General features: G+C 43.0%; 1 protein-coding gene across 1 annotated transcript in view; it reads left to right on the plus strand.

Annotated features, from left to right (window-relative positions):
* The window catches only part of Antxr1 (ANTXR cell adhesion molecule 1), a 210,261-nt gene that overhangs the window by 145,267 nt on the left and 41,713 nt on the right, over positions 1–23,281 (plus strand). Inside the window, exons 15-17 of the mRNA XM_048352655.1 lie at positions 1,265–1,360; positions 1,904–2,071; positions 11,515–11,595. Coding sequence (XP_048208612.1) covers positions 1,265–1,360; positions 1,904–2,071; positions 11,515–11,595 — 345 coding nt within the window. The remainder of the gene's footprint in view (positions 1–1,264; positions 1,361–1,903; positions 2,072–11,514; positions 11,596–23,281) is intronic.

Raw genomic sequence — 23,281 nt, forward strand, 5'->3', positions numbered from 1 at the left:
ACTGGAGCTGGCCCATCCTCTTTCTTGAAGGCCATGCCCATTTGAGGGTGAAGCCATGGTTGGGGGAGTAGCTGGGGTATAAAAAGAAACCTAGAAAAAGGTGGAGACAGGCTTTATGCATCTAATATTATATCTAAGCTCTCTGACAGTTTGCAAAATAGAGAGAACCAATAGTAAATCTTTCTTTAAATTCATATAGTAATGAATGCCAGTGGTGATGGGAGAGGGTGTTTCCTGGAGAAGGCATCATCAAACCAAGCCAGAACTTGACCTTTAAGTCACTCCATTGCTATGGATCTGATGTCCCTCTTCATAACCATCATTGGTTAGAGTTTAGAGGTATCAGGATTAAAGTTATGAATTCACAAGTCATCTGTATGTAGATGAGGTTACATGATGTCCTGCCATGTCTTCCTCTATTTTCTGTTGCTATAATACAGTGGCTGAGAGTGGGTAATTTATAAAGAAAAGAAACCTGTTTCTTACAGTTCTGGGTGGCTGTATTTCTGGGAATTCTAAGGTCAAGGGGCACATATCTAAGGGTCACCTTTTGTTGAGTCATACCATGTCAAAGTAGAAAGAAAAGGGATTATATAAAAATGACAGCAGTGGGGCTGGGAATGTGGCTTAGTGGTAGTGCTTGCCTAGCATGCATGAAGCCCTGGGCTCCATTCCTCAGTACCAAATAAACAGAAAAGGCCAGAAATGGCACTGTGGCTCAAGTGGTAGAGTGCTAGCCTTGAGCAAAAAGGAAGCTCATGGACAGTGCCTAGGCCCTGAGTTCAAGCCCCAGAACTGACAAAAAAAAAATCTGTAGAGCGAAGGGAGGACCAGCTGGCCCTTAAAACAAGGCCAATCTTGAGACAACTAAACTCACTCCCAACAAAACAATAACATGAGTCTATTTGAGAGGATCTAGTCATCTCTTGTTAGACCTCACCTCCCAACACTGTGGCACTGGAGATTACACCCCTACATCAGGAACTCTGGATGACACACTTCAACTTCAGCATCCTGAAAAAGAAGTGAAAATACAGAGGAGGGCAGATCCGAAGACTGTGACACACCACCTTACCTGGTAGAACTGCTTTTATACCTACTTTTTAATAAGGAAAATACCATCGAATGGGTAACTGCCTCGCCCAGTGTCAACTGAACATTCACACTGAGATATAACCTGGGTAATCTGACTCACAAACTTCACCACAGTGGACACATACACACAGAAAGCTGCTTTGTCTTCAGGTGCCAAATCTCTTTACAGGAAGAAGATGATGATGGTCTGCCTAAGAAAAAATGGCCTACTGTAGATGCCTCTTACTATGGTGGGCGAGGTGTTGGAGGCATCAAAAGGATGGAGGTAAGAGAATGGCCTAGTGCACATTTAGCTCTATGCTGCCTGCTCGGTGATGGAGACCCATAGCAAATGCTGGCATGAGATCTGGTGTTTGAGATCTGCTGGGGATGTGGATTGTGAAACAAAGGGATGGAAAAGTGAGAGGTATAGCCTTTACTAAGTACCTCCATGTCTGTGGGAGTCACAGCAGGTCACTCATCTGCTTAGACTCCTTCATGGTTTCCTTTCTTACTTGAGTAAAACCCAAAGTTCTTTCCCAGACTTTACATGTCTTATCCATTGTCTGGACAGTTCCTCCCCTGAAAATTGCCCTCTCTCTGTCTCTCTCTGTCTCTCTCTGTCTCTGTCTCTCTGTCTCTCTGTCTCTCTCTCTGTCTCTCTCTCTCTGTCTCTCTCTCTCCTACTCACCCTCTAAAACCCACACAGCTGAGGATTGGATAACTTGTGCATCACACATTAAAATAATGCACACGCTTGTCATTCCTTCTCTGAAGGGAAGCCTATTATATTTTGTCCCTTTATTTTATTGTATTTTCTTTCTTTTAGGTCCGCTGGGGAGAGAAAGGTTCCACAGAAGAAGGCGCTAAGCTGGAAAAAGCAAAGAATGCAAGAGTCAAGATGCCCGAGCAAGAGTATGAATTCCCTGAGCCTCGAAATCTCAACAACAATATGCGGAGGCCCTCTTCTCCCCGGAAGTGGTACTCTCCAATTAAGGTACGTCTTTGTTTTTTCTAAATCCTTCTAGGACTCTCTTCCTGGCTGTGAGTGATCTCCTTTGTTCTCCACCATTTTTCTTTCCCATCCAGCTCAAGACTTTAAAATGTGCCAGTGTATTGGGAACTTTAAGCTGTGGGTGACAGTTAATGTTCCCTGAAGGCCTCTTTTCTTCTCCTCTGGAGTGCAAATGGCTTTAAATACGTGGAGTGGGTCAGTACCTGCTTTTCCGCCTTGTCCTTACCTATCTGTACTCTGCCAGTTGTCAACCACAGAAACTTCCAACTGAAAAGACTCAGCATAATCTGTCCCCACTCATCTGTTTCATAGAGGGAAGGAAAAAAAAAAAAGAGCAAAGCCTCTGCTCGGCTGAAGTTTGGAACTCAAAAGCCCAGCTCAGAACCACAGCCTCACTCCCATGCTACAAACAGAACCGGACCCAGTCCAAAACCTGAAATAACAGACTCATTGTGGGAGCCAGCCCCACAAACACAGACACATCCTTTTTTCAATGGCACCAAAAATTATTATTATCATTCCTCGAGTCATTTGCTAGTTAAGTGTCATTTCTTTTGGAGTGGAGTAAAACTTGGCTGATAGTTGTCTTTGCTCAGATGGCCTAGTTCTGGTCACATGAACTGTAGTGCAAGTTCATTTGGAATGCCATGTTTTGAGCAGTGGGATTCTTGTCTGAGTTATGCCTCCCTGGGGCCGTGGATTGAACTCTGGGGAGAAGTGGCTGAAGGATAGCTTACAGGATGAGCAGCCATGAGCGCCCACTGCTTGTGTGATGAGTAACAGGCAGTGACATGCAGACACTTGCAGACTGGGAAGAGCCAAGTGGACTGAGACTTTCTATTCTGTCGCCTTCAGGAATCTGTACCTGGTGACTAACACATCTCTGATGGTAGCTAAAACTCCTTATCTGTAACTTTGGGTGTTGAGAGCACATAAACATTTGAAGAACTGAATTTCTCTTGGAGAGTATGTTATTACTTTATTCACTGATGGTTTAGAAGTGAATTTTATAAAACAAATAAGGATGTAGACAGCACACTTAAACCTCTAAGAGTATTCCCAATACCATTTGGAATTAGAATCAGCAAAATGAGTTCGGTCCTACAGCTACTATGTTGCAATCACTGCTGGATACTGAATGTACAGAGTTCTCAGATCTTTCAAAATGCAGATTCCCGGAAGATTCCTAAATCACGTTCATCCTTATAACATGTCCATTTTCTCTCACCGAGAAAACTGCTTTTACCATCCAAGGTCTGCCTTTTCTAATTTCACATCCAAACTCCCCAACTGATGCCCAATGACACTTCCCCAGGGACATTCTTCTCTCACCCCAGCTCTGAGCACCGTCCTTAGTCACTGGACTAAACCACTGGTTCTCAGAACCAGTGCCATCAGCCTCACCCAGAAAGTTAGGAGAAATGCTTATTTGAAGGTCCCATATAAGACCTGCCAAATAAGAAACTTGAGTATTGGGGCTTAGGTAGAGCCCAGGTGTCACCTTTGGTGATAGGAGTATCTCAGAGGGCAGGAATAGTGGCACCTAGATCATTAAAACAAGCGGAAGCTATGACCATACCCCAGGGATTGCTGAATCGCCACAGCAGATTCCACATTGGGGCCATTTTCACTCCTAACCCTTGCAGCGTCCTTGTTAAGTCGTGTGCACATGCCTCCTGAGCCTGGGGGAGCAGCACTTCCTCATTTTTTTGTGAAGCAGAGGTGCAAGTACCCACCGGTGGCATCACTCATGTTTATAAGCCTTCTTTCTACTAGATTTCACCCTCTGCAGGTACCATTTATGCTTTGAAGCCCCAGTAAATAGCATTGTACCTGGAACAGGGGAGAAAATCCACCAGCTCTTGTTGAAGTGCTGAGACATGGAGGTAACTTTGAAACCATTCTCAGAGCGCCATGCTAGTGAGACACACTTTGTCCAGGAAGCTGACACTCCTCTTACCCTTTCAGAGGAAAGGGAAGAAAAGCTCACCAGATGTGTATCTGGGCTGTGCACCTAAAGGTTCTTGGAGAAAGGTAGATGCAAGAACAGTAGTACAAAAGGTATTCTTCCTCTAGAAAAAGAGAAGACTTTTTCTCCCTACTATTTTACAAAACATATGCTCCCTGCTTAGCTCGTCTTTAACTACAATGCCTGCAGATATGTGCTAAATATATGCCAGACAAAACATTGAGTCTCACATGGCATCATGAATGCTACTGCCCCTTCCTGAACCTTCTCAGTGCTCATCACCATCCTGTTCTGAAATGGAAAACCCTCTCAAAGGGTTAAGTTAAAGAGGGTGGGCAGAGTCGAGGGCCTCCACAGAGGTGGTGATACACAGGGACTGGCCATAGGGACAGGTGTCACCCCTAGACCTACATAGCAAGGGGAAAGTGGGGCACTGGGCCTCCAAAGAGCCATAGCCGCGGGGAAGAGACTGTGTGCCCCATGGGGCAGCAGTGGTCAAGCAAACTCTGCCCACCCTTTGTGTGTGACCTCCAAGTGATGCATGGCTTTTATATTTTTAAGTGGCTTGGGGTTTTATGGGGTGAGAAAGGATATTAGTGTAATTCTGTTTTATTTTTATTAGCATCTATTAGTTGTACAAAGGAATTTCATTGCCATTTACATACATGTGCACCCTTTATCCTCTATCTCATTCCTCCTTCCCTCCTTGTGAAAACAGCTTCAGTGGGTTTCATTTCCATGCATGTACATAAAGGACTTTGTCTATGCTCACCTTCTTGAACTCTCTCCACTGGCCCTGCCCCCTTGCCTGGTACCTGCCCTTCATCAGAACCTATGCCACATTTCCTTTTTTCCCGAGTTACAGTCATGTGAGTCAGGTAGTGCCTGTCTTTTTTGGGGGGAGGAGGGAAGTTCATTTTGATAAGTAATATTTTATATGATCAGAAGCACATAAGAATTGTGCTTTTGTGTTCTTCCCTTAAGAATATCCTCCTTTGGTCTCACTGTGCTGTCTTACAATTCTGCCACTCATTTTTTAGTGTGTAGTATTTGTACAAATCAGTTCCACCCTGCTATTTCACACCTGCTTATATTGTACTTTAATCATCATAACCCCTTCTATTGTCTCTCTTTCATGCCCCCTATACTCTAGCATTCAACAGCTTTCAATGTGTTTCCTTATGCCATCTTCATACATAGATGCAATTTTTTTTGGCCAGTCCTGGAGCTTGAACTCAGGGCCTGAGCACTGTCCCTGGCTTCTTTTTGCTCAAGGCTAGCACTCTGCCACTTGAGCCACAGCTCCACTTCTGACTTTTTCTATATATGTGGTGCTGAGGAATTGAACCCAGGGCTTCATGTATAAGAGGCAAGCACTCTGCCACTAGGCCATAGTCCTAGCCTGCAATATATTTTTATATTATTCACCCTCCCTCATTCTCCTCCCTTCTCTCCTTTCCCCTTGGTCCTCCTAAACAATCCCACAATTGTCATATTCTTGTTATGTTTTAAATAATTACATAACCACTTCCTAAAGAAGTTTTCCTCTCTGCCTGGAAAGCTTGTAGCCATTACTCTGTGGCCCTTTCCAGAAAATGTTCATAGGCTCCTAGCCTAGCAATGTAGCTGCTGCCAGGGGCAGAGAGGCAGGGAGGGCATAGAAGGAACAAATTCCCCAACTTATTTTCATCTTGATCTCTCATCTCCTTTTGTATGCACTGATTGACCAAAGGGAAGCCAGCTGATATACAGTCAGGGAGCAAAGGAGGCAGAAAATGCAGATAGTGCATGGAGACAAGCAACTCATTTAGAGTGACTCACTCAGGCTGTGCCCCCTTTCTATCCCCACTAGAAGGGGGAGAAGCAGCTCCATCTAACACAAAACTTTTAGCAGAGCCAGGCATAGTAATACACACCTGTAATCTCAGTACTCTGCAGGCAGAAGCAGGAGGATTGAAAAGTTTATGCCAGCCTGGCCTGTATAGGGAGACCCTGTGAAAGAAGGAAGGAAGGGAGAGAGGGAGGGAGGGAGGGAGGGAGGGAGGGAAGGAGGGAGGGAGGGAGGGAGGGAGGGAGGGAGAAAAGGGAGGCAAAAACTTTATGCAGGTCCTCTGAAGATGCCTAGCTCCCCAGCAAACAAGGTCAGAGTCATAGACATCTAAGTGAATTGCATTGCACCCACTTTTTCCATGCATTCCACGCGAGAGTTGAGAAGCAGGTGAGCACAGTCACTGAGGCAAAGCCCAGTGGGAATTCAAGAAGGAAGAGGGCTACAGTGGGCTCTTCTCCACCTACCATCCCCCAGTCTACTTTCAGGCACTGACCGCACCAACCACATATCCCCATCCTCATTCCAGGCTCATGATCAGGATATTTTCCCCTGATATTTAGGTTGCATTTTCCTTTGCTTGGTTTTTTTACCTCCCAGATTTACAATACCCCATGTTTCTCATTAAATTGGGACTGACCATTTCAGACAAGTTAAGTCATACCCAGATATAAGGCCACCAGCTAGATTAAAACCAGAAGTGATAGCAGTTATTGTTGGAAGGCTTGTAGCCTTCAGAGAAACCATTTTGCTCTTTCTCTGGTAACTTCTCTACATGACTACAGGTAACAGAAATGACAGCTGAAGAAGAAAAGCTTGACCCTGGCTTGCCAGCTGGAGGTGGGAAGGAGGGGCTGGGGCTGGTTCAAGCCAAAGAGGCAATCTGGGAGAGGCAGAGTTAGCCTGTTCTACCTTTGCACCAAAAAGGGGTGGTCTTCTGTTTATGTATGGTTGGTTGAGCCTTACACACCTTGACCTTGCAGACAAGCATGAAGCTGCATATGAACAAGCAAGAAATAGATATCAGACCATAGTGTGTCCTCCGACATATTGGTAAAGTTAAACAGATTGTGTGTGTCTCTCCCTAGCCTCTTTGTACAATAATTCAAAACTTTTCATAAAGATCGATTTTTTAAAAATTCAATTACCTAATATGTGCATAAGTTGGAAAATCTTCCAGCTTTATGGGTTAACTTAATTTCATTAAATTTATTCATTCATTTCATTTGAAGAGAAGCCTGGGTCACACTTATCAGACATTCCAAGGGATAGAAAGAAATGCAGGTGTCACTTGTACAACAGCTCTCCAAATGGAACTGTCCTCAGAATGCTCAATTTCTCACTACCTTCCTAAATACCTAAAATGGACAAAACAGAAAAGAAGACACAGCTGCTGTCTGGTACCCAACCAAAGAGGAAATCCAGCCCCTAACACCCAGACACCTAGAGGCTTTAAACAACAGTCCCAGACACCTTCCCAGCCAAGTCATATTGTACAGAAAGAAGCTGGCGTTTGCATAGGACTTTCAGTCTATGGATTAAAATTACTGTCTGAGGCTGAGTGAAGCACAGTTTAGGAGCTTAGAATTGGTAAATTTTTCATTTCATAGTCTAATCATGTCAGCAGCATAGGGAAGAAGCTATTTTTAAATGTCAGCTAATACAGTCTGGCAGAGGGCTTGGAGGTTTGTGGTGAAATCTTTGTCATAGCTTCACAGGAGCAGTTGGGCGTTTTGCCTGGGGAGTGAGGTCCAGTGTCTTCAGGACATCCTGTGGAGAGGCTTGGGCCTGATGGACACCCAAATCTGAGATAAACACAATGGTGTCAAACCCCGACAGCTCCTCTCGGGTATTAGGAAAAGCCTAGGGACCAGTGGGAAGAATCTCCTGAGACACTTCTGGCTTCAAAGAATGAATAAGTCCATTTGTTACTATCTTTAAATGCAGACTTCTGCCTACATTCAGAAAATTCAGGCTCTAAAAGCTTTTCATGTTCATGTTCTCTTCTTTGACTTGAGAGGTTTGTGTGGTTTTGTGTTTTTTTTTTAATCCTTTTAGTCAGTTGTAGCCATTCTTTTTCTATAGCTGACTTCAACACTTGTATTAAAAGTTACCTCAAAGCCAGGCACCAATGAGTGGCTAATGCTTGTAATCCTAGCTACTCAGGAGGCTGAAATCTGAGGACCCAGGTTTGAAGCCAGCCCAGACAGGGAAACGCATGACTCTTATCTCCAATTAATCACAGAAAAAGCTGAAAGTAGTGCTGTGGCTCAAGTGGTAGAGTGCTAGGCTTGAGAAAAAGAAGCCCAGGGACAACACTCAGGCCCAGAGTTCAAGCCCCAGGACTGACAAAAAAAAAAAAAAGTTTACCTCAGGGGAAGTATTCTTTCCTTGGGGAAGTATTCTTTCCTTGTGCCAAAATTTCGACACTAGGACAGTCAGATTTCAGACCACTAAGAACACAAGGCAACTAGCTTCCTATGCCCTGGCTGGAAGAGCCAATGACAACAGCTGACCTAGACATAACATACCCCATAGGTCAGGCTGAGTTCCAGGTATTTACAAGTTGCTTATTTCTCCCAACAACCCAAAGAAGTAGAAACAATAACCCCACATATATATATATAGAGAGAGAGAGAAATGGAAATGCAAAAAGGTTGAGCAACTTGCCCAAATTTATACTACTGTTGGGATGGATGATTTGTGTCTAGCCAGTTGGGTTTGCAATGAAATCCAATGTTCATCAATAGAGAAGGGGGCCTGAAGGTAAAAGTCCAATCAGAAAACTGATTGGAGAAAACTTCATGGAATGCATAACAGCAGATGAGGGCCTGGGCCAAGGTAACAGCCATGGAGATGATATAACACATCTACCTGGATGGGAAGAAGTGACAGACAAGAGAGCTTCTGCAGAGATCATCTCCAAGACATACCTGTTGTTGGACATAAGGAGGTGCCAAGATAGAGGTCACGAGTGATACTCTGATGTCCAGCTTGAGCCAACACAGTGTGTGAGAAAGGGGAACAGATTTAGGAAGAAGAGTTTATTCAATTTTCAGTGTTTAATTTTTGATCCTGTAGTGCAGGGCACTACAATTAATATTGGATAAGTCACTTGATGCCCAGAGCTAGGCCTTAAGAGAGAACTAGGGTAAACTCAAATGTGTGAGGTGTGAGTCTAGATGAGTTTGTAGACTACCACTGAGACAAGCACCAGCAGAGAAAAAGGAGCCAAAGAAGCTGAAAGGACTAAACAGAAAGGGAAAAGGGAGTAGATCAAAGCTGGCACTCAGGCCCAGCGAAAGTACCCAAAAGGGATAGCCCAGTACAGCAAATCTGACAGTAAAATGAGTATCAAGGCATTTGGCAATCAGGATGCAATGGGCAGCTATAATGAGAGCGATTTTGGTGGTGTGGGACAGGAACACATAGAATACCATGGAGAGGAAGCAAATTGTGGATTGGGAGAAAGGGACCGAAAGAACTCAGAACAGAACAGAAGGTAGGCAGATTCATACCTACAAGACTCCGCTTATTGGATTTATACACTGAGTTACAATCTTCTCCAGAGATCATTCCCTAAAGTTCATTTTAGTGACTCTATTAGATTCAGAAATAATGTATAATGAATATTTTCTGAGACAAATACCTATCTTCAATATTTACTTTTTAAACCAAGAATTCTAAAGAATAGACAATATTATCCTCATCTTAAAAACGAGAATGGAGAGATACTGTGACTGAAGTATGTTATGTATGTATGAATACAGTATAACAAAATCCACTAAAAACTTTTGGAAAGGGGAGGCTGGCTTAACAACATAGATTGTCTCTGCTCATTTGCTATACATATAACTCAATTTTTCTGAGTTCATTAATGTACTTTCTTAACAGCAAAGTTTTCTTCTGAGCCTCATTTGCTTCTAGTTTGTTGAGGAGTTGAGGGATTAGCACATAGATACAACACTGTGGGTGGGCTGACTTACCAAGCCAAGGAGTCCCTCCTTCTCCATCCAAGAAAAAATAAATGGCAAGAAAAAGAAGGCATTCATCCAAGAAATCCACCTGGCTATACCCTGAACTATAAACACTTATCCCAAGGAACCTTCAGAAAAAATTTAGCTGATGATGGAAATCATTTAATGCAAAAAACCAAGCTGAAACCAGCAGTGGCTCTGTCCAACACTCCAAAGTCATTTCAAAATATTTTGAGAGGTTTTTGTAAATTCCTTGCCAGAGAGGATGAGAAACATTACACTTGGAAAGATAAAGCTTAACCCACAGGAACTCAAACAACAGTTGACAAAGGCTCAAAAATATAATTATCTTGGAGGTATGTATAATGCACCAGAGAATAATTTGACAACATTGTGGTGATGATTGGCAAGTCAATGCCACCACTGTGAATGCTTTGTGTTAAGGAACTTGAACTATCAAGGTGCCCAGCCTATCCAGAGACTTCTTCCACATCTGCATATTCAGACACCCCTACCACCACTGTAGGTAATTCATTTTACATTTTAGCTCAAGATATATATTCCTTATGTATATACGCATACTCATCATACACACATCACTGAAACAAAATTTTTACAAATATTTCTTGCCCTCACCATGTACAATTAACCCTATTTTATTCTTTCTATGCTATATAATACCATGCCATTCCATTCTATACAAATTGTACTCCTAGGTCATGAAATTTGTCTCAGAAGTACTTAGAGTTTCTGCCCACAGTATAGAAACCCTGACGATCTTTATGAGGCAGATCACTTCACTGAATCACCCTGACTGCCTCTCTCCACATATCTTCTCTGACCCTCACCCATCTATCTCCCTTTATGAAGGATTTGTATGGTGACATTGGGCTCTTCTTGGTAGTCTGGGCTATTTTCTCCATCTCAATCACATCTTAATCTCATTTCCTAAGTCCTTTTTGCTTCATGAGATAAAATATTCAGAAGTTTCAGAGAGTCATTTTTAGGAGTCCACTTTATCATAAGCTTTGAAAACCTTAACCCGGACATACTTATGCTTCTTAGATTCAATCAATTATACAATCTCCAAAATGGTTTTGGTGTGGAGAATCTGTGATGTTTGGACTTTTCTCCAGAGCCAAAGCAAGTTCTGGCTGGTGAGTGAGCCTAGTGGATATCTGGGATCTGTATCCCAGCGGTCTTGCCATGTCGAGGAAGTAAGGAATTTTCCTGGTTTCCTGAAATTGTCATTAGTGCTTTCCCCTGTGATCTTTGGTACCAAGCAGGAAGTAGAAACTTTAGAGAAAGTGGAATGGAATGACTTGTGGTGTTCAGATAGCCCTAGGAATGCGATAAGGACAAAATCTAAGACCCTGAGTGAGCTTTGGTTGGCAAATTTGGAGTACACTTAAGTGTCAGTCTATCTCTTTCACAAGCATCAGGGTCTTCTTTTTGTGTCTCTTCTCTACATTCCTAAAGCCTAAATTTTTCATTTAGGGACAGAGAGTCCCAAATGGTACCACAACTATGTTGGGAGAGTTTTGCTGTTTGCATGATGGGAGAAGAGAAGAATTCTATGGTCCACAGAGCCACTGGTTTGCATGTGCCACTGATAGACATTCATGATCTTGATGTATTTGTTTTATTTCAGGGAAAACTCGATGCCTTGTGGGTCTTACTAAGAAAAGGATACGATCGTGTGTCAGTAATGAGACCACAGCCAGGAGACACGGTAAGATTTGTTACTGATCATGCACACAAAGGATTTTGACAGATATATGAATGTGTTGGATTGAACTTCCTAGAACTTGAGTTTCTCAATCTATAGATGGTGAATGGCTGGCTCATACTCCAGGCAGTCCCTTGAGGGAGGCCTGCTGGTCTTCAGCCACTCTGGCCAGTAGTAAGGCACAAGTGCCAGCCCACAGGACAAGATAAGGAACTAAGTGCCCACAGAAAACTCCTGCCATCTGCCAGCATGTATTGAGCTCAACAGTTCATGACCTGAAGGGGTGCTTCCACCCTGGGTGTGGGTTAACCCAGAACTGACTAGGCTAAGTTCGGAGCATCTCTACCTAGGAGGGTTATGCAAGTGGAGCTCATAGAGTCCTGGGAAACCATCCACCCCATGTCTTCATTTTGTAAATGAGGAAATAGAGGCTCCTGTTCAGAAAATAACAATGCTGGTAACAACCTCAGTTCTCTTGAAATCACACCATTGTTGTTACCTGTTGTAAGAGGTAGTTTCACTTCCACAATTTTTACAGAGCAAAGCTTGGGGCCACATTTCCCTTCAACTTCCAGAAATCTCAATCTTCCATCCACTTTGTTAGAAACTGGGCTTATTTACCAAATAGCAAAATAAGAGTATCTGATTTAAAAGTCTTTTCAAAGCAGGCAGCCCTGGGTTTGAAGAACCCCTCTATATTTCATCTTTATAAAATCGATGACAATCATTGCTTTGTAGTGTGGCTGGTGGGAGATGGTTAATATCTGTGAAGCATGTGGCCCACTACTGAACATATAGCTAACTCTCAGTCCATGGCAGATCACAATTCTTGTGTGTTTTCCTACTCTACATGAAGAATTGATGTGAAAATGCAAGCAATAATACTGTTGGTATGGATCACATGGGCCATATCTGCCTACTGTGATATCATTAATGCACACTAGTTTAGAGCCTCTGAGACTGACCCCTGTCACTCTACTCCCTTTTTTTTTTTTGGCCAGTCCTGGGCCTTGGACTCAGGGCCTGAGCACTGTCCCTGGCTTCTTCCCGCTCAAGGCTAGCACTCTGCCTCTTGAGCCACAGCGCCACTTCTGGCCGTTTTCTGTATATGTGGTGCTGGGGAATCGAACCTAGGGCCTTGTGTATCCGAGGCAGGCACTCTTGCCACTAGGCTATATCCCCAGCCCTCTACTCCCTTTGACTTAGTGACAAGGGGTGGTTTGGGCTGAAGGAATTTGATCTAAAGCTTCATATCTTGTACAATCCAGCTAGCTTTTCTTATTCCAAGTTGTGACAGAAATGACAAGCTGATGTGTTGTGAAATTAGATCAGATAAATGTTGGATCAACTTGGTCCCTATTGTAGACAAGAATTGATATCTTTTCCGATGAAAGCCAACAAGGAACAAGTTCCTCAGCGAGTTTTAAAGTGAAAAATCCACTGGTAACAAAAATGAGCATAGGCCATAATGTTAGTACTCGAGGAGATGTTTGGTTTTATAAGTTACACATTTGGTTTTGGAAAATGAAATTTTTATAGCATTCATGAGACTCATCTAACAGATTAAGAAAAATAACAAGATACCTAAGCAAACGATTGTATTTTCATGGCAGAACATGCTGGCACAATATAGAATCCTTCTTATTTTCTTTCTATTTTTTATTTTATTATTTTTTGTTGTTGTTTAGCAACTGGAAAGCATTTCCATTAAAACATATTAACATTCCATTCTTCACTGATCAGTTTGGCATAAATAAAGTCATAAACTGGGTCAACCTAAGAAATGGGAGGGGTGTTGAAAAGAGGAAGGCTAGAAAGACATACCATTTGTATTCATTGTTTAGAGCCCAGGTCTGATTGCAGAAATCCAAGAACAATGGAATCAAAACTGGTGGAATTTTCTCTAATGAGTCACACCTAAATTAAATATCTTAATTACTAATGCTGCATGAAGATTTGCATTAGCATTTGAAGATGTTCCATGTGCCTTAGAGAAATATTGGCTTTCAATATACAAGTAATTGATTTGAAGTATAAGAGGTCTAAGAATTACAGTGCATTTCAACATATTCTTGGCATGATCTCCAATTCATACTGCCCAGTTTGCTTCTAAACAGATTTTCATTGAAATCCTGCTAAAATTGCAAGATGCAGGAAAGAAATCAATTGAGAGAATTGTATCCTTGTATTAAGGGCAACTGCCACACACTCATGTATACACGACGCTACATAAGAACAGTCACCAAGAAGTAGGAGCTGGAATTCAGAGCTGCTTCATAGCTGGCTACTCTGGAGAGAACTCAGGGCCAGAAAGGACTACATTGCAGCTTGGGATACATGCCTACACTGTTTTGTTTTGCAAAGAGACTCACTCTTCTTACACAGTGATGACTGAAAGAATTCCTCAGCACTGATTTATGGGACTGACCACATTTTCCATAAACTCCAAATGACCACATCCAGCCATGTGCTCGTGAACAAGAGTCACAGGTTCTGAGTATTTCCTTTAAAACAAAACAAAACCAATAATCACCTAATTACATACTCAGTTGCTTCAAACACATGTTGACCTTGCAGAAACCTGGCAATTCTTCCTCCTCTGTTCCTGTTTGTTCCCATCCTCCTCCCAGAAAACACACCAGGACCTAGGGATACAGGCACAGCCCACCAACAGAGCCTCTGAGGCGGCTGAAAGTCCTGACTGCCTCCTGCCCCACCACGAGGCAGGGGGATGGGAAAGCCTGAGCCCAGAGCCACCGCCCTTCCCTGGAATTGGCACCCACCTCCTCAGAGCTGACCAAGCTTCAGGTCAGGAAAAGCAGGAATAGGATGGCAGCAGAAGGGGGAATTCCTTCTCGTACTCTGTCACCTGGCACCCTCTTTCTGTCTGGGGTCCTCTTGTTCCTGGGGCCCCATCAAGAATTACTAGCACCAACATAAATGAAACAGTACCCAAAGAAACCACTTAAATAGTACACGAGTAATATGTCTAAAACTAAAATAGTAAAGGTTTATTAAATGTATGTGTCCCTCTGCTTAAACCAGCCCCTGTATCCACTAAATAAATAGCTGCCACTGCAGTGCTCTTTCTTAAACACCCATCTCAACACACCCTTCTTGGCTTCCAACTTGCAAAAAATAAAGGCCCAAATTCCTTAGCTTTGCTTAAAAAGGTCTACCTTTTCTTCTTTTCTCCTCTTTTTTTAAGTTTTTATTATAAAACTGATGTACAGATAGGTTACAGTTTCATACGTTGGCATTGGATACATTTCTTGTACTGTTTGTTACCTTGTCCCTCATACCCCCCTCCCCCCTCCCCCTTACCCTTTCCCCCCCTGAGGTGTTCAGTTCACTTACACCAAACAGTTTTGCAAGTATTGCTTTTGTAGTTGTTTCTCTTTTTTTTAACTCTGTGTCTCTCAATTTTGGTATTCCCTTTCAATTTCCTAGTTCTAATACCAGTATACACGGTTTCCAATATACTCAGATAAGATTACAGAGATAGTGTAGATACAATCACAAGAAGGTGATACAAGAACATCATCAATAATAGAAGCTACAGATACACATGGGATGTTGAAAGTAGTTACAACTGTGATATAACAATCATTTCCATAAAATGGAGTTCATTTCACTTAGCATCATCTTATGTGATCATAAGGGTATAGCTATTGGGCTCTTATGATCCTCTGCTGTGACTTGCCTAAACCTATGCTAATTATTCCCAATAAGGGAGACCATAGAGTCCATGTTTCCTTGGGTCTGGCTCACTTCACTTAGTATAATTTTTTCCAAGTCCTTCCATTTCCTTACAAATGGAACAGTGTCATTCTTTCTGATAGAGGCATAAAATTCCATTGTATATATGTACCACATTTTCCTGATCCATTCGTCTACGGAGGGGCATCTGGGTTGGTTCCAGATTCTCGCTATGACAAATTGTGCTGCAATGAACATTGTTGTGCTGGTGGCTTTACTGTGATTTTGTTTGTGGTTTTTTGGATAGATACCCAAAAGTGGGGTTGCTGGGTCATAGGGGAGTTCTACATTTAGCCTTCTGAGGAATCTCCATACTGCTTGCCAGAGTGGCTGAACCAGTTTACATTCCCATCAACAATGAAGTAGGCTTCCCTTTTGGCCACATCCCCTCCAACAACTGTTATTGTTAGTTTTCTTGATATATGACATTCTTACTGGGGTGAGATGGAATCTCAATGTTGTTTTGATTTGCATTTCTTTTATGGCCAGTGATGTAGAGCACTTTTTCATATGTCTCTTGGCCATTCTCATTTCCTCATCAGAGAAGTCTCTTTGTAAGTCTTTAGCCCACTTGATGAGCGGGCTATTGGTTCTTTGCAGTTTTGTTTTGGAGGAAGGTATCCTCTCCTCTTCCCTTCTCTCCTCTTCTCTTCTCTTCTCTTCTCTTCTCTTCTCTCCTCTCCTCTCTCTCTCTCTCTCCTTCTCTCTCTCCCCCAGTAGTCCTGGGGCTTGAACTCAGGGCCTGGGCACTGTCGCTGAGCTTCTTTTGCCCTATCACTTGGGCCATAGCTCCACTTCCAGCTTTTTCTGTTTATATGGTACTGAGGAATTGAACCCAGGGCTTCATGCAAGCTAGGCAAACACTCCACCACTAAGCCACATTCCCAGCTCCCTTCTTTTCTCTTCCTCCCCCCACCACCCCTTTTTTTAGTGCCACTTCTGGTGCTTGAACTCAAGGTCTCACACTCACAGGTCCACTTCCAGCTCTCTGGTGGTTAGTTAGAGATAAGAGTCTCTCGGCCTTTCTGCCAGGCCTGGAACAGCAACCCTTAGATCTCAGCCTCCTGAGAGCACTTCTGTTAGGATGTAATATTGTGTATCATCTCCATGGTATCCCTGTAAACAATTGCTGGCTAGAACCATGCTTTTAAGTGTGGCATTGCAAAGCAGAACGAGTTTGACAAAGACTAAGTGAAAAAAAGGGGTCCTATGTACTACACAACTGGACCACTCTTTGAGTTCAGAAAGTTTGCTCATTTTTCAGAGACAAATACTTGAAGGACTTTGGAATGTTTGATCTGGGACAGAAAATGTAAAGGGAACATGAGAGCTTTATTCAGTTGGTCATTTCTTGGCCTGTTATACATCCCATTGTTTTTCCCTTACCTCACAGTATTCAAGGAGTGAGGTACAAGTAAAAGCTCCAAGGAAGATCATCTTCAGGAACTGATGGATGTGAATTTTAACGACTAAACAGTTTGCACCAACATTGATATTCCACTAATGAACAGGACTACACTGATAAAAAGAGGCTACCCATGAAACAGAGTACAGTTTGGGTTTCAGTAGCAGATCAGTAACTTTTAAACTGGAGCAGCTGAATTCCCTAGGGTTTGTTCAAATGTGAGCTGCTGGTCACCACCCTGAGAGTTTCTGATATCCGAGCACAGGTGAGGCCTGGGGATTAACATTTTACTTAGAAGGCACTGAGGTGATGCTGGTGCTACAGTTTTGAGGACCACACTGAAACTCTGAGATAAACTTTAACTGGAGGACCTTCAAGCTTCCTCTCACTCTGAGAGCCTTGGATTCTAAGTCAATTTTTCTCTTCATAGTTGACTGCCATCCCTTCATAGGTCACCTACTGAAGCAATCAAGGAACCATTAGTCTAGCTTATATAAATATTAATCCCTAGTCAGTGGCAGACAGCTCTGTTATGCCTGCATTATTGATTTCAAAGACTGAAAGCTAGGGGGATCCAGATAACAGTTTCCTGTCTAGCTTTAAAGCATAAGTGCCCAAGTTCTAGAACAAAAATTTTATTTAATTGTTTAGGATATGGTCTGTAATTTGGAATTTATTTATTTATTCATTTATTGTACTAGGGGTCGATGTCAGGACTTATTCCTGCTATGCAAGTCATACACCCCAGCCCTTTTTGTTTTCTTTTTTTTTCAGATTAGGTATTGTATTTTCAGCTGAGGGACAGCCTCGTGATTCTCTTAAAGCCTCCAACATAGCTGGGCTCACAGGTGTTAGCCACCATGCCCCTTGCCTGACATTTGGATTTTAAATCTCCTGATTTTAATGGGTCTCCAGAGCTGAGAACCATTGAGCTCGTCAAAGTCCCTATTTTCCACACAGGCAGCAGCATCTCCTTTTCTCCCTGATAAAATTTAAAGCCAAGTCTCCACATTCCTCTAGAAACCCTAGAAGCCTCATGGGCATAAGAGAGGCGTTTGATCACAATCCTCCCAAGGAACATGGTTAACCTGGATCTGGCTGCTGTTATTGTAACTATTTGGGTATGGAGGATGGAAAAGAGGAAATATTACTCTCACATATTTCTGAGTAGACTTTAACCTATCTACAGCCTAAGCTCTCCCCAGTCTTTTTCTCCAGCATGAATTCCATCCCCTGAACTCGCTTGTACATGACCCACTAGGGCTGGACTTCTTTTTTGTTGTTAGCTACTTGGCTGCTCTCAGATCTGGCATCAAAAGACTGGTACATTCCATTACTATCTGCACACAGAATACCAAGGCACACTCTGAGCCCTTTTGGCAAGACTGAAAGTCCTTGTGATCACACACACACGCACACACACACACACATGCACACACCCATACACACACAAACATACACGTAAATGCACATAAACAGTGTTTGAAACTCATCTGAAGCACCGCCCCAGAGGTTGAGAAATCCTCTCTTGGAGAGAGGTCGGGCCCCAGGGCTGCATTCTGCAGCTGTTTCCAATAAGGAGTGACACTGGTCACATGGAAACCATGTCCCCGTGCAGTCACTAGGGACTGGAATAGCCTGAGCAGATCGTCTTCCAAGGGACTGAGTTTGGTCCTTCCAAAGCAGACAGGCTTCCTGTACCATAAGCAGATGTCAGTCCTGTTTCCTTCTTCTTTCCTTTCCCTCTTCTACATACCATGAATTTCCAGTTTCTTTTTCCCTCTTCCTTTCTTTATTGTTTTTCTTCCTTTCTTTTTTCTTCTTTCATTGCCAGTTTCTAAGGCTTACCATGGTTTCCTTCCCTGAAACAAACATCTATTGCATTCCCACTAGGAATCCATTTCTGGGTTGGACAGTGGGAGTGCCCATTTAAGCTGAACTGTATTCTGGCTTCTGTATATGTATTCTGTATATGGCATGTACCAGGAGGGATGAGCATTGTACTAGTTGCAAATGGCTATAGAAGCACAAGCTCACTCACCATAAGTATAGGTAACTATGATCTCTGTTTTATGGAGGAGAAACTAAAGCTCTAGAAAGGGTACTAACCTTTCCAAGGACACAGCTGTGTAAGAGGTGGTTCTGAGGCATGAATTCATAACTTTTGGACTTGAATGTCCAGGTGGGGCTTTGCTGAACTTCACTAAGAGCTCAGCAAGCAGTTGCTTGTTGAGCATCGTCTGTGAGCAAAGACTTGTGTTAGTGCTGGGCATTCAGCAAAGACCAAGGAACAGGGACAAACAGGCAAGTCTCCAAGCATTGAGCACTGTGAGAGGCTTTTGAACAGAGCTGAGAGCATGAGGTCTGGGGGACACTCTCAAGGAGGCATCTCAGCAGGCTTGGGATCAAAGGAGGGAACTGTGCTCATGTATTGTAGGTATATGAAGGGAATGGTTAGATTGATGGTTTACATCGGTGACACAAGGTGTGGTGTGGACATGTGGCAGGAAAATAATGACATGAGGAAGATGGAATCTGGAGGTAGTGCTGAGGAAAAAGGCACTGAGTCCGTCCCTGCCTAAGTGTGAAGGATGAAAGAGAAGGAGGTTGGCCTAAATGGCAGAGCTGACTGTGTCGCTATTCACAGAAAGAACTGCATTGGGAGCGCAGAGGCAGTTGCTCATTGGTCGGGGAGAGGGGTCGGTTTTGGTTTTGGTTTTGTTATTGTTGTTTGTTCTGGTTCTGGGGCTTGAACTTAAGGCCTGGGCACTGTCCCTGACCTTTTTTTGCTCAAATCTAGCACTCTACCACTTGAGTCACAGCTCCACTTCTGGCCTTTTGGTAGTTTATTGGAAATGAGTCTCACAGACTTTCCTGCCCAGTCTGGCTTTGAACCACCATACTCAGATCTCAGCTTCCTGAGTAGCTAGGATTACAGGTGTGAGCCACTGGCACCCAGCTTAGATGTTGTTGTTTTGGGGCTTTATTTTAACTGATAAAGTTGGCAATATTAGTAAAAGATAGCCAGGAACAGGTGGGGACCAGGCAAGGCATCTAGGGAAGAAACCCCAAGGAGATCCAGCAGCTGTGCAAAGTACAGGGTCAGAGTCTCAAGAAGTACTTCCTTCAGTGGGGGACCTTAGGCCCCCACATACCTTGCTCTTATCCTGAAATGTTCAGGGAGGATATGGTTCTATCCAAGGACAGTTATGGATTGTAGTCACATTTGAGTCAGTGGAGTCATCATAAAAACCAATGTATATAGGCAGAAAATCAGGTTGATTGGGGAGGGGGTGAGAGATAGATTAAGCCTTGAACCTGAGGTGTCACATCCTTCAGCACTGAAACCACTCTTTGAAGATGTCTATTTCCTGTGAGGAGACTGGAGGAACAGGGAAGCTATGACCAAACATCCTAACAAGAGAAGGCAGGAGGACCCAGGCATTCAGGGGCACCAGGGCCCTGTGGTATCTATCAGAGAGATGTCTCCACACTGAGCAGGAAATATGCTTGTTGTTTAATTCAGCGAAACAGTAAATATAAGTGGGAACTGGTATTCATGCTTTCTTTCTGCCTGAAAACCACAATTGCTTTCAGGGAATTTTAGTTTATATCTCAATATGCATGGAAAGCTTTTTCTCAGAATTATTTTATATTTTTACTTTCTGTTTTATTGGTGTATGTCAAATTGTACATCATAAATGTGCCATTTCCATGCATACATGTAGTATACTTTAACCATATTCATCCCCTCTATTAGACTTCCTTATAAATCAGAATTTTTATTCTTATGTTCCTCTCAGTAATAATGAGGAGTCAAGTGGTCTTCAAAATGAACATTTTCTTACACAATATATGATGGGTTTCTATTGGTCTTAAATAAACAGATATCTTCAGAGTTCTAGCAGCATCTAACACCAGATTGTAAGGCCCCAACAGATCTGGAGAGAAAGTCCAATTTGCAGGCCACAATTCTTGACCGCTTATAAACTTTTGTAAGAAGTGGGTCATTTAAGAAAAAAGGAAAGAAAAAAGCAAATTATGGGAACTATTCCTAGAGGGTGTCATTTATTTTGGCACGGCCTTCCTTGGATGTTTCAATTCTCAGTAGTGTTTACTTGGTTCTCACTCTTGGAAATCTTTCCTTTGCTGTCTCATTGGAAGCAGGAGATGAGTACTTAGAATTCCTGGCTTACTTTCCTGAATTTAGAAAGAACAAGTTCAAAATACCCTCTGTCCACAATAATAACCAAACTGTGCCCAAACCTTGCAAGATTAACTTCTTCTAGAGATGGAAAGCCTAAAGCCTAAAGATACATCTTTGAATATGAAGATAATTGATGTGTCTGAGTCCTCTCTCTTATCTGCCTTCCCTCTTCCAATTTTCAGCCATTTTCCATAAGCACATATATTTACACTCACACCCAATTCTCCTCCATCATCATCATTTTGCTGCTCTCTGGGGACTTGGAGCTTCCAGTTGCCTTGTCTCCCAAGCAGCTGCAACAACAGGTCAAGTCCTGGTATCAAGTTGCAAATAGCAAACAAGGGGGGAGCAAATGTTACAGGCTGGACAGGACTAGATAGTAAAGTAGCCCTGTTCAAGTCCTCTGACCTAAATTTCTTTTTTCCTTTCAAGTAGAATGTGGAATGAGGAAAGTAGGGCTTGGCTCTAAGGTTAGAATTTTACCCAAGTGCCTCATATTTTAGGAAGTGCTACTTTGTCCAAATATGATGTTTATGTCTGGTCACTTGTCTTCTGTGGCCCTATTCCTTCGACAGATGGCACTGAAAAGCAGCTAGTATCTCTAAGGATGTTCAATAACTCTGTGAGGCCACAATTGACGGCAAAGCCTGATCTAGGAGATACACTTGGGCCCACTGTAGGTCATCCACACATATTCACATCCTCAAAATTTCCAAGATTACCACCTTACTTCAACCAAAAATGGACTGATGTGTAATTCCTCTTAATCGCAGTACCTTCTTTTCAGAAGTAAAGATATTGAGGTCTAGGAAAGTGTTGAAGAACCCTCCCAGGTCTATTTTCTCAGTTGTCCCACATCACCACCATCCTCTCACATAAGAGGTTAGGTCCCTGTGCTGCACTATTCAAGATGCCAACAAATGCTAGTGGATGTGGAACCATTAACCCTAAACTGCCTGCTCCTTCTTGAGTCTTCACTGCAGACCAAAAGGAGAAGAGAACAGTGGATATCAGATTTTTGTCTCTTGAAAAATGACCAGTCTCAGTTTTGGAAGGCAAAGTTATTCCTTACCACCCAACTCACCCCCTTTGTCCTCCTCCCTTTTCCCATGATCACTTTCTTTTAATTTTTTTTTCTTTTGCCAATCCTGGGCTTGAAGTCAGGCCTGGGAGCAGTCCCTGAACTTATTTTGTTCAATGCAAGCAAGCACTCTACCACTTGATCCACAAGACCATTTCTGGTCTTTTCTGAGTAGTTTATTGGCAATAAGAGTCTAATGGACTTTTCTGTCTAGGCTGGCTTCAAGTTGCAATACTTAGATCTCAGCCTCCTGAGTAGCTAGGATTATAGGCATAGACTACCAGCCTTCTGGCTGTAGTTTCCATTTTTATACCCTGCTCAATTAGCCATAACTGCTAGTGGCTTCCTGCACAGGCTTATTCTGCACACGTGCTGTGCTTCCAGCTTCTACCTCTCCTTGCCTCCTTTTTTTAAAAATCATAAACACTGCGCCTAAGGTAAAGTATACTTACTTGGTAAAGAGACCTTGGGCTCCTCTTCTTTCTTAGTTATTAGACTAAGAAGATACAACTTGGCATGAGCCAGCAATACACTGGTCCTTGTGGTGTGTATAGTGGATTATCTGGGAAAGTTACTAAATTAAAATTATACCTCATAAGTTTGAGGTTCTATAAGTGCATAAGTGAGATTTAACTCAAGCCAGATGATCAGGGAAGTCCTCCAAAAGAAGACCCCATTTGACTGACACCTGAAGGATGAGCTTTCCTGGTGGAGAGGGAAAGGACTTGAAGCTGGAGGGAACAGCCTAGGTAAAGACCCAAATGGAAAAAGAAAGTGAGAGAGGAAACACAAGCTGGCACTCAAGAGAAGAGTGGGAGAGCAACCACATCCCACTCCTGGTTCTGCCTCCCCAGTCCTTAGTCTCATCAAATCCCTCAGTTATATTTAGCTGAAGTCTCATTTCTTCCAAGGCCCTCTCCTAATTAATGTGCATTGTCTGGCTTTTCCTTCTGTGCTGCTGCTGCTGCTGCTGCTGCTGCTGCTGCTGCTGCTGCTGCTGCTGTTCCTTTTCTTCTTCTTCTTCTTCTTCTTCTTCTTCTTCTTCTTCTTCTTCTTCTTCTTCTCCTCCTCCTCCTCCTCCTCCTCCTCCTCCTCCTCCTCCTCCTCCTCCTCTTCCTCCTCCTCCTCCTTCTCTTCCTCCTCCTCCTCCTCCTCCTCTTCCTCCTCCTTCTGCCCCCTTCTCCTCCTCCTCCTCCTCCTTTTTCTCTGCCTCCTCCTCCTCTTTCTCAGAACACTG

The sequence above is a fragment of the Perognathus longimembris genome, chromosome 8 (genome assembly GCF_023159225.1).
Source record: "Perognathus longimembris pacificus isolate PPM17 chromosome 8, ASM2315922v1, whole genome shotgun sequence".
NCBI lineage: Eukaryota > Metazoa > Chordata > Mammalia > Rodentia > Heteromyidae > Perognathus > Perognathus longimembris.